The following is a 19,077-nucleotide window of genomic DNA, read 5'->3' on the forward strand; positions in this document are numbered from 1 at the left end:
TAATAACCACTTTATTCCTTGGGTCCAAATTGTATGGGAATTATTTGATCTTGTCTCTGGATGTTTCCTTCAAAAGTTATGGGCGTGTGGCTCCTGGATTCTGACAGTCCAATGTTGGCAGCCCTGCAATTATGGCCTGATGATTCTGGTTTTACTTATGGATCTAGGCTGGCATCATTGGATCAAATCGACAGGAAGTGATGCCCACAACGCTCTAGGAAACTTGTGGATACACAACTGTCCATATAGGTCCAAATTAATCACATGGACAGAATTACTTCAAATGATTATGAATATCCAGTTATAAATTGGTCACAGGTAACACTTGAAAGACGATATCTCTGTGTTGGAAATTGGGATAATGCATCTCTCCAATATGCCTAATGCCTGTTGAAGTTTTGCTTAAAGGGATATTTCACTTTCAAAAATACTTTTGGTCATTTTATCGTCTACTCAGGCCTTTGTGAACCCCCAAGACAGTTTTTAAGTTGCTTGATTCAGTATTTAGATATTTGATATTCATTTTAACAGACACGCCCCCTTCCTATACAAACCCATTGTAACTTCAAACTTCACTTTAACCATGTTAGATTCATCAAAAACACCCGTCCTTGGTTCTGGTGACTCACCCTGCCCTCCTAATGCGTGAGGGGGCTGTGTTTTTCCGATATTTTTTTTAATTCTTTTTATTTAATTTTTTTATTGTTTTTTTTTTTTTTCATTTTCCAAAAAATATATAAAAAATAACTGAAAAAAAGTAATTGAAAAAACACGGCCCCCTCGCGTATTAGGGGGGTGGTATGAGTCACCAGAACCAAGGACGGGTGTTTTTGATGAATCTAACATGGTTAAAATGGAGTTTGAAGTTACAATGGGTTTGTATAGGAAGGGGGCGTGTCTGACTAAATGAATATCAAATATCTAAATACTGAATCGAGCAACTTAAAAACTGTCTGGGGGGTTCACAACGGCCTGAGTAGACGATAAAATGACCAAAAGTTTTTTTGAAAGTGAAATAACCCTTTAATTGTTCAACCACCACTGTTAAGACGCTGAATAGATTTGCCTGGGTCGTTCACTTGCTGTGCGTTGATGGCTTGTTAACAACCGTCATTGATTCTAAATAGACCAAGTTGTTACTTGATTTGAATTCTTTGTATCCTTTGAAATAGAGAGGGGTCATTGACCACTGTTCTGCTGTACTAAAAAGGTATATAAAAACGGACTATTTTATCAATTCAAAATTGCATAAAGGATAAAGGATAATTCCTTTTAACAGGTCGTTCATGAAAGTCCTTGCGGTCTTGTTTCCAATGAGAACCTGTGAGCAATTAGGGGTTAAGAGTCTTGCTCAGGGACAAATTTCATTTCATCGACACATATGCTGGCCTGGCATGGAATCGAACCTGGGGCAACCAGGGCCTCTGGCTCCCTAGGTGGGCTCACTAACCACTCAGCTATGGCCGCCGTCAGCATGACCCTCCCTTGGATTCAAAGTCAAATTGCTGACCCTCCCTTGGACTAAAATTAGAAAGGCATGACCTTCTCATATTTTCCTCCTTCTGTAAATTTCGACTGGTCCCTAAGTCTAAAAGACTAAGATTCTGATATTTAGTCGACTAAGACTAAACTATTTCAGAAGACTAAAATAGGACTAGAACTAAATGGTGTGTTATTCAAAGGACTAAGACTAAATCAGAATTTGCGGTCAAAATGAACACTGTTGCACAGAGCCAGTCTGAAGCCTGAGCTTGTGTTGCTACCATGCTTCTGATGCACATTGTGACTAGCCTGCAGCGGCGGACTGGCCATTTTTTAAATATTTTCGCTCCTGTTTTAGGATTATTACGGTCATTTCAGGGTCGCGTGGCCCAATTATTAGTTACGTTAATGTTTGGGCTGAGATGCTTTCCAGCAGGGGCCTCAGTGCGGCTTACAGAGTTCATGTGCAGGGCTGGGCTGAGACAGTGAAACGCTCCCCCCCCAACCCCCCCCGTTGACAAAACGGCCCGGGGGGTGGTGGGCCGGTCCGAACCAAAATGACAGGGCTGAATTTTGGTCCCAGTCTGGCCCTGCTAGCCTGGGACCAGACGAATCTGCCAGTGCAAAAAAAAAAAATGCCCTCTGCGATTTCCTGCTCCTGAAGTCTGGGGTGACCAATCAGGGCCCAGTATTCAAATATGGGAGACTGTAATTGGTAGTTGGTTGTAGGTCTAACCAATTGCGTCCAGAGCTATCGTTTTGATCCCGCCCCTTGGGAAAAAAAACTTCCTCATAGAAGCACCAGACTCATATCCACGCAGTGATATAATCTGGCTACACGAGGCTACATTGTGACCACATATACCCTAAGTGGTTCTCACAGATGTCTTTCATGTCAAGGAACTCCAAATTAATATGTATTTAGCCGTGCAGCCTCATCTGAAAATGTAAAAAATCTTTTGAAAATAGCAGATCTACAAGCTTGTAGATCTGCTATTTTCAAATGGCTGAAATATATATAGGGCTGAAGTAAATGGTAAAAATGGTAAATGGTGCATTTGTATAGCGCTTTTATCCAAAGCGCTTTACATAGATTGTGCATTACATTCACCCATTCACACACACATTCATACACCGATGGCGGAGGAAACCATGCAAGGCACCAACCTGCTCATCGGGAGCAATTAGGGGTTCAGCGTCTTGCTCAAGGACACTTCGACACTAACTCTGGGGGAGCCCCCCAGCCCGGGATCGAACTGGGAACCTTGCGGTTTCCAGTTCACTCTACCCTGGCAACTCTACCCCTGAGCCACTGCCGCCCCAACAAGTAGTTAATGTATGTTTTGTAATAAAATAAAATAAATCTCAACTAGTAACTAAAGTTTTCAAATAATTGTAGTGGAGTAAAAGTATAATATTTGCCTCTGAGATGTAGTGGAGTAGAAGTAAAAGTACTGAAAATTATACAGTATACTTGAGTAAATGTACTTAGTTACTTTACACCACTGTCACTGCCTACCTCCATGATGGGATTGGACGCCAACACTCTCTGCTCGATGTTGGACTCAGTGGACGTCCCGCTGACCGTAGCGAAGTAGCGCATGGCGTACTTGGCGGAGACCGTTTTCCCAGCGCCCGACTCCCCGCTCACTATGATGGACTGGTTTCTGTCATCACTGTGAGGAGAATGACACACAGTCATATTATACCAGCTTTGTGCCCAAAGCTAAAACCCTTGAAAAGAACTGAATGAAGAAGGTGCTGGAGCAACTCGGATGATTGAAGCCAGTGTTGATTTTGACAGCAAATTTATATTCGGTTTTAGTCATAGTCTTTTGAATAAAATTCCATTTAGTTTTAGTCATATTTTATTCATCTGACATGTTGTAGTTTTAGTCTAGTTTTAGTCGACTAAATATCATAAGATTATAGTCGACTAAATCTACAGTTGATTTAGTCGACTAAAATGTATGTTGGCGGTGCCGTGATGGCGTCGTAATGGCTGATATTACACTTGGCTGCATGCTGAAAATAGCAGATGTACAAGCTCACAACGTGTCGCAGCGCGATGCGTTGCGAGCTTGCAGATCTGCTACACCAAATGTCTGATCCTGCGGTTCCTCTCGTACTGAGTGGGATTACTATTGCAACAACACATCATCAGTAGGGTAAAACTAACCTCTCTCACGACGGTCTAAACCCAGCTCACGTTCCCTATTAGTCGGTGAACAATCCAACGCTTGGTGAATTCTGCGTCGCTATGAACGCTTGGCCGCCACAAGCCAGTTATCCCTGTGGTAACTTTTCTATATACGGCCAAGGCATGGATGAGTATGTAATGACAACTAATTAAAAGATTCATGAAAAACATATATATATGCAGAGACCTGGCCATGCGCCTGTAGGCCTCCTCGGTCACAGCGAAGATGTGAGGGTCCATGTCACTCATGTTCTGACCGCTGTAGGCCGTGATGAGGCCGACGTCATAGATGGGCAGACTCTCATAAGGGTTGATGGCCACCAGGACGATGCCTGAAAATATAGACAAACAGAATATTATCATCTGACTTGAGCTACAGAATTAGGGACGATATTCGTTTACCGTGATAAAAGAAACGCTTCACAATAATGATATCGCAGAGATTTTAATTTAACTCATTCCCTGCCAAGAACGACTAAAACGACTTTTAATAAAAAAAATAAAAAAAAATCTTTTTTTTTCTTTTTTTCTTTTTTTCTTATTTATTTATTTATTTTTTAACCCAAAGACCAAGGAGATATGATTTTTTGAAGATCTAGACTCCCATCCACTTCCTTGTTAACTTAAAACTTAAACATTTTGTATCTCGGCTCCTGAGTACTTTTTTTTTTCAATGAAAAATCTCTGGCAGTGGGCAAACGCAAAAAAAAAAAAGTTCTGGCAGTGAATGAGTTAAGGTGACATTGTCCTCGTCATACACTGGGATCAATTCACCTTTACCGAGCTGCATATCCTCTACCACTGTCTTAAACCCTCCAGAATTGGTAAAAACGCACCTGTAAAGAAAGTATTGATAGCCTACAGTCTCTTTTTCACTCTCTAAATCTCTTTGCCAAAAATAGCCGATCTGTGAGCTTGTAGATCGGCTATTTTTGGCAAATGTTCCACCCCAGACATATGGATGCTGGGGTTCAAGTGCTTAAAGGGATAGTTCACCCGCAAAATCACTTTTTTCCTATGGAGTAGTCACCCCATGGAGACTTGAATTCATGGATATGTTGTAGTTTTTGTCTCATTCCTAAGATAATATATTTGATGAACGGCAGCGGTTCTGGTAGGAGACACTAAAGCCAGATTCCAAACCCGAAAATCTCGGCCACTCGCTCACTCCCACTCGGTCACTCCGACTCCAAACCGGATGTGCTAAATTCCAATTACTCAGTTGCTTCTTGGAGGAGGCGAGTGGAGTCGAGTGGAGGAGCCGAGGCGGCTCTCTACTTCCGCATTTAGCGAGTGTACATCAAGTGTAGGCTCGACCACTCTACACAGCTCCTCCGCGGCAGACTTCCGCATCACGTGTAGACGTTTTTTTTTGTTTTTTCCCTTCTGCCGTGACGTATACATGGTCCTCCTCCACATGTGGCCACACAAACACTGCTTGAAACCGAAACCATGCCCCGAAAACACCGGCTCCACCCCCCCTCGCCCCCGCCGATCACTCGTTGCCCGTCTCTCTCACACACACACACACACACACACACACACACACACACACACACACACACACACACACACACACACACACACACACACACACACACACACACACACACACACACACACACACACACACACACACACACACACACACACACACACACACACACACACACACACACACACACACACACACACACACACACACACAGTAAATTAACTGAAAAGACGCAACAAGCCACTGGCTTTATTGCTTTGTATGATATAAAGTATAATACAATTATATACATTGTAATATATTGTGCACACTTATACTGTCTCAAAAGCTGATAGTTCATTTCTCTCCGTGCATGCCACAATGCAGTGCATGGACTACTATAAATTACTGTGACAAAGATTATGTTTAAAATAATGTATTGTATTTATATATAGACTGAATATAGGGTGACTATATTCTGAATTCCCCAAAAAGAGGACACTTTACGCTATTTAACTATAGCCGTACTCATTCAATTCTGAACCGATTCTTAAATTTTAAAATACTCTATTAGCTGTGAAGGGTCTTCTTTCATGTCTATCAGTCATGATTTATTTCGCTATCAAACAATATCAAGCAAAATCACAAAATCGTCTGAGTTTTTTTCTTTTTTCTTCGTCCCAGAAGTGGGAGGGATATCACCCAAACTCTCTAAACCCCGGACATTTGAAGGATTTTATGAAACCCCCCCAGACAGCCCCCCAAAAGAGGACATGTCCGGGGAAAAGAGGACGTATGGCTACCCTGCATGAATGATGTAATTCAGAGTCAGACATACTCTGTAATATACGGTGGCTGTTATAAGCAGCAGTGCCGTGCGGGACTGCTGCGGGGGGTGGGGGGTCTGGGGACTGTAAGAGCAAAAAGAGGGACGGGTCAGGATTTAATTCATAAATGTTTAATCATCCTGGCGCTTCGTTCACTATTTCAGGAATAAATGGCTTTGCACAAAATGTTAACTATAAAGATAACAATGTGGCCATCCACATTGATGAATTGTTTATTCTTATATTCTGTATTATTCTATACCTGCATATTATTCTATGCATGTATATTTTCATCCACGGCTCTGGTCCAGCTGTTTGAGACGTCATAAGTGATCGCGGAATTTTCTGTCGCTTTGAAATGACGGACCCAGTGCAGTCCGATCCTTTGACGGCAACCACTCGACCACTCGTCCTCACAAATAATCCTCGGCTCCTCGCAGGGGCGGGGCTTAGGCGCGAGTGGAGGAAGCGAGGAGAGTGAGCGAGTGACCGAGCTTTGGGGAATGGAATCTGGCTAAAGAGTCTCCTTTGTATCTCCTACCGGAACCACTGCCTACCGGTCCGCTGGTCATCATATTATTGTCTTAGGAATGAGACAAAAACTAAAACATACCCATGAATTCAAGTCTCCATGGGGTGACTACTCCATAGGAAAAAAGTACTTTTTTGGGTGAACTATCCCTTTAACAACAAAAGTGTAATTTTAAGAGTTTTAAGCATATTTTGATTATCGCGATGATATCGTAATTCGCAATTATTTTGGTCACAATAATCCTCCCATCCCTATTATGAATATATAATCTAGAGCCCGGCCGATGTACTGTTACGGCAATCATGGAATCATGTGATGTTTTACCACTTTAAACCCGACGTCCTTATTTTGGGGGTTAGGGTCATAGATGAACATTTTCTAAATGTTACATCTCAACGCAACGCGTTGTAAGCTTGTAGATCGGCTATTTTTAAAAACATTTTGAATAGGATTCACTTCATTGTATAATTAATTGTATTAATTGATATGTTTTTTTGACAGAAGACCCTCCATAGTGTTTGTGTTGGATGCTTCCCTCCAGAAGTCTCACAAGACAAGATTTCACCCGCGACGTCATCCACGTCAGTTTGTTAACTCATTGAGTGCCATTCACGTGTTTCACGTGTTTTAACGCTATGGTGCAACGTGCCAATCACGTGTTTCACGTGTTTTTGAAAAAAAAATTAAAAACAAAATATATATATATATATTGTTCAGAACCCAAGATATCATTTTCTGAAGATTTGCAGCTCCATCCACTCCTTGTTTAACTTATAACTGAAAAAGGCTGTATCTCGCTTCCTAAGCACTTTTTTTTTACTTTGAAAAAAAAAAAGAAATCTAAATCGTAATGGCCAGAAATAGACAGAAATAATTTGGGCACTCAATGAGTTAACACTACGGCGGCCCATTCTGGACAAAAACATTGTGGAGTGTTTTCCATCGATATGAACTTCAGACCCCCCCTCCCCGTCCCCCCCCAAAAATAAGCTGTTAAAATACGCGATCTAGCGCATGGCCCATAGGCTCTACTGTACCACTCCTCCAAGAAAAATCTAGGGCGGAATTCTCCTTTAAACACTCTTATTTTTTTCTTTTTTTATGGAAATTATTAGATTTTCTGGTTTTATTTATGGTTCCATGTATCTGTTTTATGTAGGAAACAAAAAAAAGGGATATTTACTCACGGACCATAAAGATTGGTCAGCGACCCAAACATGGGTCCCGACCCACTGCTTGGGAAACAAAATGTGTCCATCACAAACAGTAGACCGTGTGACTTTAAGAGACCTGATGCTCTCTGTATCATCACAACCATATAGATTAGCATTACTGCCAGGACCGAACCTCTTATCTCCTGTGTGTGTGTGTGTGCGTGTGCGTGTGCGTGTGCGTGTGCGTGTGTGTGTGTGTGTAGCCGTGGTTAAGTGCAGTGGTGTAAAGTAACTAAGTACATTTACTCAAGTACTGAACTTGAGTACACTTTTGAGGAATTTTTACTTTGCTGGAGTATTTCCATTTTTTTGTAAAACTTTAGTTACTAGTTACTTTGTAGATTTGGATTATTATTACAAAACATGCATTCACCAGATAAGCCCTATGCACACTTAGGCTATTTGAAAATAGCCGATCTACAAGCTCACAGCGCAATATTTGAATGCGAATACTTTTGTACTTTTACTCAAGTAATTTTTTTAATACCGGACCTTTATTTGTAACAGTAGTATTTCTACATCGCAGTATTGATACTTCTACTTAAGTAAAAACTATTTGAGTACTTCTACCACCACTGGTTAAGTGTGTGTGTGTGTGTGTGTGTGTGTGTGTGTGTGTGTGTGTGTGTGTGTGTGTGTGTGTGTGTGTGTGTGTGTGTGTGTGTGTGTGTGTGTGTGTGTGTGTTTTATAAATATTGAACCATAGGTTATTTTAACCCTTTCCTGTAAAGTATAACACAGGTCTGGTTCTTACCAGGGTTCTAGCTGACAGAGACATTGTGTCATAGAGCATTATGAACAGGATCAAAGTCTAACTGTAACTATGATAGTGAGTCAGAGGAACTACTGTCTGCTGTGACGCTGATATCTGTTAGCCTTATGCACCTTATGTACAGTGGGTCCCCGGCCCACACTTTGGGAACCCCTGCCTTATGTAGAGGTACTGCATATGGTGGCTATCAGGAGGAAAGCTTGTATGTCCAAAACTGTGCATTTTCAGGAGAATTTAAAGAAACAAAAAAAAAGGGTAAAAAGTCTAAACACAGAGTTAAGAGGTTTCTACGGGACAGAAACAATATTAGATTTCAATCTGTTAGCTTCCTGTTATTTAACTTGCTTCTTTGTTTCCTTTCCTCTCTACTCACTCTCTCCCCACTCCCCCCTTCTCTCTCCCCCTCTTTCTCTCTCTCCCTCCCTCCCTCTCTCTCTCTCCCTCGCTCTCCCTGCCTCTCTCTCCCCCCTCCCCCCTCTCTCCCTTCCCCTCTCTCTCTCCCCCTCTCTCTCTCCACCTCTCTCTCCTCCTCTCTCTCCTAACTTCCTTCAGAGTGCACATGTTGGCGTCTTGTAGGAAAAAGTGATTTCATCCACTCTTTAATAACAATTGACCCTTTGTCAAGCCCTCTTCCACAACCATTGGTCGCTGTTGGATTAGGGCGGGGCTATATCTGAACCAAGGTAATTGATGTTAGAAGGTGTATAGGGTCGGGTTGGTCAACGGGCCGGTCGGGCACGGGGGGCAAAAACTGGATCCGGATGTTTGGTGAAATCATTGAGAGCCGTCTGGACCAGCTTATGAACAAGCACTATTTCTGAACCATTGCGTCCTTTGTCAATCCTTGAAATAATGTTTTTATTTATGTATTTTTTTGCACAATAAAAAACAGTACAAAAGGTAACATTATTAAAACAACGCAGTGTGTGTGTGTGTGTGTGTGTGTGTGTGTGTGTGTGTGTGTGTGTGTGTGTGTGTGTGTGTGTGTGTGTGTGTGTGTGTGTGTGTGTGTGTGTGTGTGTGTGTGTAGAAGTAAAGCTACGTTATATGGTAGAAGCAAGTGGAGAAGCTTGATTCATCAGGGTCCTTGAAATTAAAACGTTTGAGAACCACTGACAGTGTGATAAATTAAAAGAACGGTTCCCGATCCCAACCCTTAAAATCTTGTGACAATAAAGTAGATTCTTGGCCAGTGGTGGAAAAAGTATTCACATTTGTTACTTAAGTAAAAGTATCCATTCTGCAATGTAGAAATACTCTGTTACAAGTAAAAGTCCGGAATTCTAAATGTACTTGAGTAAAAGTACAAAAATATTGGTATAAAATGACCATGCTATATCTGCTATTTTTAAAATAGCAGATCTACAAGCTCACAATGCGTCACATCGCAACGCATTGTGAGCTTGAAGATCTGCTATTTTCAAATGGACGAAATGTATATAGGGCTGATGTATGTTTTATCATATGTATGTTTTGCAATAATAATAATCAAAATTAATCTACAAAGTAACTAGTAACTAAAGTTTTCAAATCAAATAATTGTAGTGGAGTAAAAGTACAATATTTGGCTCTGAGATGTAGTGGAGAAGAAGTGAAAGTAATGAAAATTGGAAATACTCCAGTAAAGTAAAAAAAAAGTACACAGTACCTGAGTTACTTTCCACCACTGTTCTTGGTGGTTGCGTTATGTTTTTACCGCAGTAGGTGTAGATCATCTTGGTGGTTACGTTATGTTTTTACAGCAGTAGGTGTAGGTGGTTACGTTGTGTTTTTACCATAGATATAGAAACCTAGATACCTCATTGGCCTCTGCAGTTCGTTGGAGCAACTTGTATCGCGGCCGCCATTTTCGCATAGGCAAACGGACACTCAAAGTGTCTACTGGCCAATCACAGCGCTCACAGCGCGTTGACTACTGGCCAATCACAGTGCGTCTTTTCTAAGACCTGTCAGAATCAGTTGTCCCGCCCCCACCTGCCTCTGATTGGCCTACCGAACGCCCCCTTCTGTGACACACACGGAAGCTTCCCTACAGCTTTCCTACGCTAAAATGGCGCCCAAGATACACATGCCTCAGAGCCGAAGGAGGCGTCTACCTATATATGTCTATGGTTTTTACCGCATTAGGTGTAGGTGGTTACGTTATGTTTTTACCGCAGTAGGTGTAGATCATCTTGGAGTCCAGGAAGCGGACGGTCAGGTTATGGAGGACAGCAGGCTCATGGAGGTAGCTCAGAGCCGTCAGGTCGTTCTCTCCTACCAGGATGTTGGGGTTCCTCAGCGGAGGCAGGCTGAGGGTTTTGGGGTCCAGCTTGACCTCCACTCCCTGGAATTGAAATATATTGGAAAAATACACAGGTGATTAAAAACAAGCCACTGGAAAATGTTTGTCTGTTGTGAAACAGTGTGAAAAGGCTGTGTTTTATAAACCAGTGGTTCTCAAACTTTTTCATGTCAAGAACCCCTAAATTAATGTGAATTTGTTCATATTCAGACATTTTCAAAGAATGTCAAGATGTTTTTGAAAATAGCTGAAATCTATAGGGCCATGGGGGTCCCCAGACCCCATTTTGAGAACCCCTGCATTAGACCACGGACCACCATAACTCTGAGAGTGTACAAATGTTTTGTTCACTCTCAGAGTTACAGACCTGTAAGGGTCCATTTGTTTCCATGTGTACACTCTCAAGAGTTACAGACCTGTAAGGGTCCATGTGGTTCCATGTGTACACTCTCAGAGTTACAGACCTGTAAGGGTCCATTTGTTTCCATGTGTACACTCAAGAGTTACAGACCCTTAAGGGTCCATTTGGTTCCATGTGTACACTCTCAGAGTTACAGACCCTTAAGGGTCCATTAGGTTCCTAACAATCCATCATTTATCTGGGGACCCCCTGGAACCCCCTCAAGGACCCCTGGGAGTCCCCGGACCCCACTTTGAGAACCAATGCCCTAAACTATTAGCACAATATTCTGAATTATGATGTTTAGCTACAGTATTATAACTCTAAACCTGGTGGACATACTGTACAACCAACCAGTTGAAGAAATGCATTGAGACTCTGGCTTTTATTAAATATCTTTTAGACCATTACGTTTTCATCGAAGATGCTTCTGAACATAATTTCATCAATAAAATAATCCAAAACCCTGAGGAAGACTACGTTGTCCAAACGTTGGTTTCTTTAAATGAATGTTTGTGTAGTGGAAAGCAGTGAGCTGGGATTGAACCCGAGGCTCCCACTCGCCAGTCCGACGTGTTACCAGTCATGCCAATAGGGCTGAGCCCGATTGGCAGGTCTGTTGCACGTGTTGTGAGCTTGTAGATCTGCTATTTTCAAATAGCCTGTGTATAAAATAGAGCTAAAGTGGTTAATGTAAGTTTCAGAATATCATAATGTATAACTGAAAAGTAACTAAAGTTTTCAAATAATTGTAGGGGAGTAAAACTACAATATTGGCCTCTGAGATGTAGTGGAGTAGAAGGAAAAGTATTGGAAATTAGAAATACTCAAGTAAAGTACAAATAACATTTAATAACTGTAAAAGTACAGTAATTTAAAAAATGTACTTAAGTTACTTTCCACCACTGTTCTAGAGTAATTGCTTTTTTTTAAAAGTATTAATAAGTACGTGATTTTTTTAAACTAGAGGTTCGGGCCCGTTGCGTATACCAGTGTGTAATTTAAATAAGTCTAGGACAGTGGTTCTCAAAGATCTCAAAGTCCCTCAGGGTTCCTTTAGGGGGTTCCAAATGGACCCTTACAGGTGGTGGTCATCACATTATTGTCTCAGGAATGCAACAAAAACAGACAAATCTCCATGAATTCAAGGCTTTCATGGGGTGTGTAATTGAAAGAAAATAAGTAATTTTTTGGGGTGAACTACTCCTTTAAGCTGCCCCTGGCTGCAGCCTGTTCATTTCCACACTATCTGCCTCATTTCCATAATACTGAACCTACACAACATGTTCAGACCTGACAGCTCACTGCTGCACACACTAACTATAAGAGCCATGCAACACAGTAGCTGTGTGTAAGGGCTGCAGTAGTTCATCAAACTAATCCATTTGATCCATTATGAAAAATAATCATTAATAATCACAGCGACTGAACACACAGTGTGTACAACACAGTGTACAACACAACACAGAGACATGGTTGGTGGACACAGATCACTAACAGAGGAAAACCAATGTCATCCGTCACACATTCTTCTGTTGAAATGGACATTTTCTGTTCATTTGACCTTTTCTCACATCATGGAACATCGTTGTTGTCAGGCAGAAACCTCTGATCTCCATATTCTAACTTTATGTGTTCTTTTAAATTAACGTCTACTTGATCACACTAGAGCGCCACACGATAACACCGTAAGTAGCATCTACAAGCTTGAAACATGGCGCGACGCGTTTCGAGCTTGTAGCTCTGCTACTTTTGAATTTGAATCCTGTAAAGTAACAGTTTTGGACATATGAGGTTTACACCCGACAGAGACCATATGATTCTGAACATACAGCATTAGTGTGTGTGTGTGTGTGTGTGTGTGTGTGTGTGTGTGTGTGTGTGTGTGTGTGTGTGTGTGTGTGTGTGTGTGTGTGTTCACCGTCCCATCCTCCAGCAGCACATGGAGGGTCTTGTCTCCAGGAGTATAGTTCCTGGTCAGCTCTGCAGGCTGCCACACATCCTGGTGGTGGGGAAGCCACACCCGGGCATGCTGGGAAGAGAACATCACCAATATAATAATAATGAGAAGAAGAATAATAAGAAGAATATGTTGTATTTATGCTGGGGACAGAACAGCAATATGAACATGGGGCTGGGAGGATCTGGAACCGGAGGAACCGCATACAACATTGAGGAACAAGGAATGGGTTCCATCACATTTTGGAACATTTTCCGGAACCGGTTGTTAATCACACTGTCAGATCTGGTTATGTGGACTTCATGTCTGATATATAATTATAATACCGGTGGTTCTCACACTATTTCATTTCAAGGACAGGTACGTGCACACATAGACATGAAAGGAGGCTTGAGACCCTGCCCTTTTACCCGTCGGTAAAAAAGTGCCCTCTCCTCTCCAAAAAATCTATTACCCCAAACAATTTATTTCAACTGCCCCTAGCGGCCTAACGGTAAGGCCGACGGAAATGGCAGTGGGTGTGTTGGATGCAGCTCAAAATGAACTTTATATTACCTCGGTTTGTCGCCGTCTGATCTTCCTAGCCCGTGTTATTAAAGACAAACGGGGGACAATGGCCAAAACTCAATCGAAAATCGTAAAAAAAAAAATGGCAAAAGTGGCCGTTTTCAATGTTTTGGCCATTATCTCTGGAACGGAAGGTCCAGAGATGCGCATTTATTTTTATTATTTATTTATTTATAAACTGACAATTTAATGACTCTAAATTGATAAAAAACTAGAAAAAGTGCTCCTCGGAGCACAGGTCTCCGCCAGGTCAGGTAGGTTATTGTGGGCCAGCAATGTTCGGAATTCTAGCCTGACACTCAGCCTGAATTTTCATTTCGTTTCACTCCATTATTCAGTCTGAAAGCCCGCTCAGCGCAGACGTTTTCTGAGGTGGGGGCGTGGCCAAAGTTGGACTCTTTGGCGATTGGTTCATACTGGATTATCCCGATCCCGATTCGTCGTACAGATTTTCAACCGAGAAACCCCCGTCTTCGACACCGTCACCAGACCCTGAATGCGAGGCAAGCGATACAGGGGGTGGAGCCAGGCTATCGAAATTCGCCAATCAGGATGGAATATGAAAAATCGGACAGCTCCGTCTTGATCACTTGACTATAGAGATAATGTGTACCGATTTGCATGATGTTTGGACAAACTTTGTATGAGTAATATAAAAAAGAAACAGCGCCTGGTGGCGCTATAATAGGGCAATGTTAAAAGGTTGGCATTTGTTCCTCAACGTAGTGCAATGTGCGTGCAAAGTTTCACCGCAATCGGATGCTATGTTCATGATTTTCGGCATTTTGTTCAAAACTCCTGCGAACTTTAGATGTCAATCTTAGCCAATCAGGATGGAATATGAAAAATCAAACAGATCCGTCTTGATCACATGACTATAGAGATCATGTGCACCGATTTGCGTGAAAGTTTGCTAAAATCTGAAGGAGTAATATAAAACTATGTGTTTTACATAAGTCGGCCTCCTGGTGGTGCTATAAAAGGCATATGTGAAAAATGCAGGGCAAAGGTTTTTCCTTGGCCTCTAGGAGTGCGAATACAAAGTTCTACACAGATCGGTGCAGACAGTTACAGGTAAGAACACGAATCAGCCTGTAATAGCGCCACCATGAGGCTGATTTGAAAAAAGTGGCATTTCTTCCTCTGCCTAGTGGGAATGTGTGTGCAAAATTTCACGGATATTGCACACTGTGTTCATGATTTGTAGATCAGCTATTTTCACAATATTTATCTGTGGATCAAGTCACATCTAATGCAACACACGCTTATCTAATTATTAATTAGGCTCCAGCTGTGCATGCTGCTGCCATGTTTTAATGAGAATTACAAGACTAAACTACTAAACCAGTCTAACCCTAAAATAAAACACTTTTTACTGCAATGCTTATTCAAACCATTAATTGAAAAAAAATTAAGAAAGTCTTGCTCAACAAAATGACGCAAAATATTCTTCCTGTTCAATAAACAGCTTCCTTCATGATTTACTAAACACTTCATTCTCTCTGTCAGATACTATTAGGCCTACTATTACACTTTTATTTATTAGTGACTTTTCAACTTTTCACCTGCCCTCACGAAGCCTTACTTGTGTTCTTTAATTAATAATTCACTGATGAACTATAAGCCTCTTCATTAAAACCTGTTTTGTCTTAACTTTATGAACAGTGTCTTTAATAAGATTTATTTATTTAGACTTTAAATGCTTTTACAACTTTCTGGAAACACAAAGAGAACCTTCAAGGAGTTTAGACACTATGTTAACCCTCTTCTCTCTCTCTTCTTTCTCTTATTTATTCTCCATGTAAATCACTTTTTCTTTAATTAGAACTCAAGGTCCAACAAAACAACATAATAACATATAATGTGCAATAATAATTCACTGTCAGAATCCCGTTCATTCATATAGCTCCATAATGATGTGGAACCTCTCCCTCCACTATAGCTCCAAGATGAGGTTCCACACCGTCGGGTTCAGGCAGCTGACGGGACCGGTGAATATTCTCCACTACTGACCTTTTTCCTCACATCGTATATAAAAAGTAAAGCTCAGCTCTCCTGCTCTCAGATGTTTCACATTTTAGCGGCCAAGAATCTTTTATTGAAGGGTTGAAACAAGCGTTTAAATCGCTTTTTCAGTCAGCCTGTGGCCATGTGTTCACAATGCAATCTCCCTGGAGCAGTACAGCATGCGGACGGGGGCTGACTGGCCACAGGCTGACTAAAAAAACGATTTAAACGCTTGTTTCAACCCGTCGGTTTGATTTTCTTGGCCGCTAAAATGTGAAACATCTGAGAGCAGGGGGTCTGAGCTTTACTTTATGGATACGATGTGAGGAGAAAGATCAGTATCATCATAATGGACAATATTCGCCGTTGCCGTCAGCTGCCTGAACCCGACGCTGTGGGACCGCATCTATAGGAGGAAGAGGTTCCAAACGGAGTTAGATCATTCACAACCTTCTGAATGAACAGGATTCAATACAATTCATGAATTAATTAATTAATTAATCAATCAGCTCCTACCTTAGAATAGAGCTCACAAGCTGCCATGGTGTTTATTAAACCCTCCAGAACAGAAGAGATCAGATCATACTTATATTCATGTTTTCTGTCAGAATGCTGAACAGAGAGATAAAGTTTCTGAGCAGGAAAGTTTGTCAGTCTGTCACTGCCGTCACCGTCCGACTCCTCCTTCTGCAGCGTGCGCATAGGGTAATTTTATTTCCCTTTTATTTTATTTGTAAGGCAGTGGTTCTCAACCTTTATCCACAAGTTTCCAAGGGAATTATGATGGGCATCACTTCCTGTAGGAATGTGAATTGAATGACTGACAACAGGAAGTGATGCCCATAATTCCCTCAATGCCCCACACTGGAAACTCGTGGATAGCCTGAGAACCCCCAAAAATAATCATATTTGAACTGGGACCCCCCCCCCCCCCAGCAGATCTACAAGCTGTTGTGAGCCTGTAGATCTGCTATTTTCACTGTTGTTGCCTCTTATATTTTTTGACAATTTGGACAATGTTTGACCAGTTTTTATTGTACAGTTTATTGATTACTTTTGATGCAATAATGTATAAGGTATTTTTTTTTGTTACTTCACTGTCATCTGGGGACCCCCAAAAAAATCATGTGGGGACCCCCTTGGGGGTCCCGACCCAAAGGTTGAGAACCACAAGGCACCTGAGAGTGTGCATAGGGTACTTTTATTTCCCTTTTATTTTATTAGTAAGGCATCTGAGCATGTACATAGGGTGCTTTTATTTCCCTTGTAATTTATTGTAAGGCTCCTAAGCTGGCACATAAGGTACCTTTGTTGCCCTTTTAGTTTATTGTTTTGATTTGTGGCCATGATTAAAAGAGACAGACAGACCTTTATTTGAGGATTAAAAAATGAAAACATCTTAACATTTAGATTTCATTGAAATGATTTTAAATTTTTTGTTAAACATTTGTATGTTTATTGATTTGTTTCCATTTATTAGAGTAGAAACTAGGCAGGTATATACTATATGCCCGTTGAGAACAACATCCGTTGGGAACGATGCCCCTCTGGTTAAGCAATAACCATTGTACCTGTTGTGTTATGCCTGTCTGTCTGTCCGTCCGTCCGTCTCTAACTGATGTTGCCTCCTCTCATAGTTTTGCATGTGATCTGTCCAAGTATTGTCATCAAATGGTTCTGCTTCCACTGGGCGACGCCCTCCTCTGATACCTTCAGGTCCACCTGTATCTTCTCCCAGACCTTCTTCTTTGGGTTGAGCCTCTGGTCCGGTTCCCCCGCCTCGTATCCTTCTACAAACACCCGGTCTCCTGGCCTGGAGCCCTCTGGCGGCTCCAGAGGTTCCACCCCTCCTTCCGCTGTGGAGCACAGCAGCATGGCTTCAGACTCCACCCCCCGCATCTTCTGAGGTTTCAGATTGCAGAGCAGGAGCACCATTCTGTCCCGCAAGGCCTCCTGGGAAACGTAGGCCACCAGCCCGCTGACTACGGTCCTGGACTCCGCCTCTCCCACGTCGATCTTCTCCAGGTACAGCGAGTCGGCGTCGGGATGCTTCTCTACGCTGATGATCTTGCCCACCCTGATGTCCAGGCGGGAGGGCACCAACTCATCATCTCCTCCACCTCCACCTCCTCCGGCTTTAGCGACGCCCTTTTTCCCAGATGCTGCTGCTGCCGTTTTCTTCGAGGGGCCGGGGTAGGCCGCAGCGGTCAGTTTGCGGAGCTCAGGAGACTCAAACTTCTTCCTGATCGGCTCCAGGAGTCTGTTGAGTGCGAGCTCCACCGAGGCCTTCAAGTCTCCCGGGTGGATCGACTCGTCCGCAAAGTCCCGCTCCACCTCCTCGAACGTGCCGTAGACTTTGTCTCCGCCCCGCTCGGCGTCTCTTTTGATGCAAAGCTCTCCGCGGAGCGGGAAGAGGACGTGTTTGACGAAGGACAGCACACCATTGTTCCGGACGTTGCCCGGCTCGCAGAAAGCCTTCTTCAGCTTCTTCCTCACATCCGCCTCGTCGTCCAGGAGATCGATCTTTGACTCGTCTTCGGAGGAGCTCATCTTGGCCCCCGTCAGTCCCGGCACCATGGGGTTCATCAGATGGACGCGCTTGGCGTAGCCCAGGGCGGGCAGGTGCTTCTCCGCAAACGTGAAGATCTTCCTCTGGTCGACTCCTCCGAACTGTGCGTCCACCTTGAGGTGCTCCTCGTCCAGAGCCTGCAGCGCGGGGTACAGCAGACCGCTCAGCAGAGGGTGCTCCACCTGTTTGACCACCTCGGCGCCGGCTTTCTTGGCGTCGTGCTCGGTGACCGCGGACGACAAACGGTACACGTCCAGCGTGTACTCTCGGCCCAGCTGGAAGTCCGTTCCCTTGACGAACGTCAGCTTGTCGAGCGGCACCCCGATGCTCTCCAACATGGCCTTGATGATCTCCTCGTAGTACTTCGCCCGTAGCTCCAGCAGCCCCCAGGGGGCCTTCATGTTGTCCAGGTAGGCGTGCAGGTCCGCCAGCAGAACGGTCACCTCGCACCCGGCCGCCAGGAAGTCGGCGATCTTGGACATCGGCACAAAGTAGGCGACGTGGGGTCTGCCCGTGGTGGCTGTTCCCCAGTACACCTTCAGCTCTCGCTCCTGGAGAACCTGCCTCAGTCTGTCCTCGCCCAGGACCTCCTGTAGGTTCCTGGTTACCAGGTGGAACTTCTCCTCTGGACCGAGGACCTTCTTCTCTGGACTCGGCTCTGCCATGACCCCCCGTTGAGACATTAATTTATCTTCTCTACGGATGAAGCTCCTATATGTGGATACATGGAGAGAGTGGATCAATCTGTTTGTCCAGATTATATGGCGTCTGCCGGTGTTTGCTCTTGTC

At 43.1% G+C, this 19,077-nt stretch overlaps 2 protein-coding genes across 2 annotated transcripts in view; both read right to left on the reverse strand.

The window, feature by feature from the left end:
• Nucleotides 1-16,323, reverse strand: part of LOC308092403 (unconventional myosin-Va-like) — a 70,123-nt gene extending 53,800 nt beyond the window's left edge. Inside the window, exons 1-5 of the mRNA XM_080438272.1 lie at nucleotides 16,236-16,323; nucleotides 13,107-13,217; nucleotides 10,656-10,827; nucleotides 3,870-4,014; nucleotides 3,002-3,158 (exon numbers count right to left, since the gene is read on the reverse strand). Of these exons, the coding sequence (XP_080294398.1) occupies nucleotides 3,002-3,158; nucleotides 3,870-4,014; nucleotides 10,656-10,827; nucleotides 13,107-13,217; nucleotides 16,236-16,262 (612 nt within the window). The 5' untranslated portion in view covers nucleotides 16,263-16,323. The remainder of the gene's footprint in view (nucleotides 1-3,001; nucleotides 3,159-3,869; nucleotides 4,015-10,655; nucleotides 10,828-13,106; nucleotides 13,218-16,235) is intronic.
• Nucleotides 16,324-17,330: 1,007 nt separating this feature from the next.
• LOC308091539 (tyrosine--tRNA ligase, cytoplasmic-like) lies at nucleotides 17,331-18,953 on the reverse strand (the record flags this gene model as incomplete). The annotated part of the gene is made up of 1 exon (XM_080437201.1): nucleotides 17,331-18,953. One exon carries the CDS (start codon nucleotides 18,951-18,953, stop codon nucleotides 17,331-17,333), a length of 1,623 nt encoding a protein of 540 aa, XP_080293327.1.
• Nucleotides 18,954-19,077: the final 124 nt, after the last annotated feature.

The sequence above is a fragment of the Gymnoscopelus braueri genome (assembly GCF_963280865.1).
Source record: "Gymnoscopelus braueri genome assembly, chromosome: 9".
In the NCBI taxonomy this organism is placed as follows: Eukaryota; Metazoa; Chordata; class Actinopteri; order Myctophiformes; family Myctophidae; genus Gymnoscopelus; species Gymnoscopelus braueri.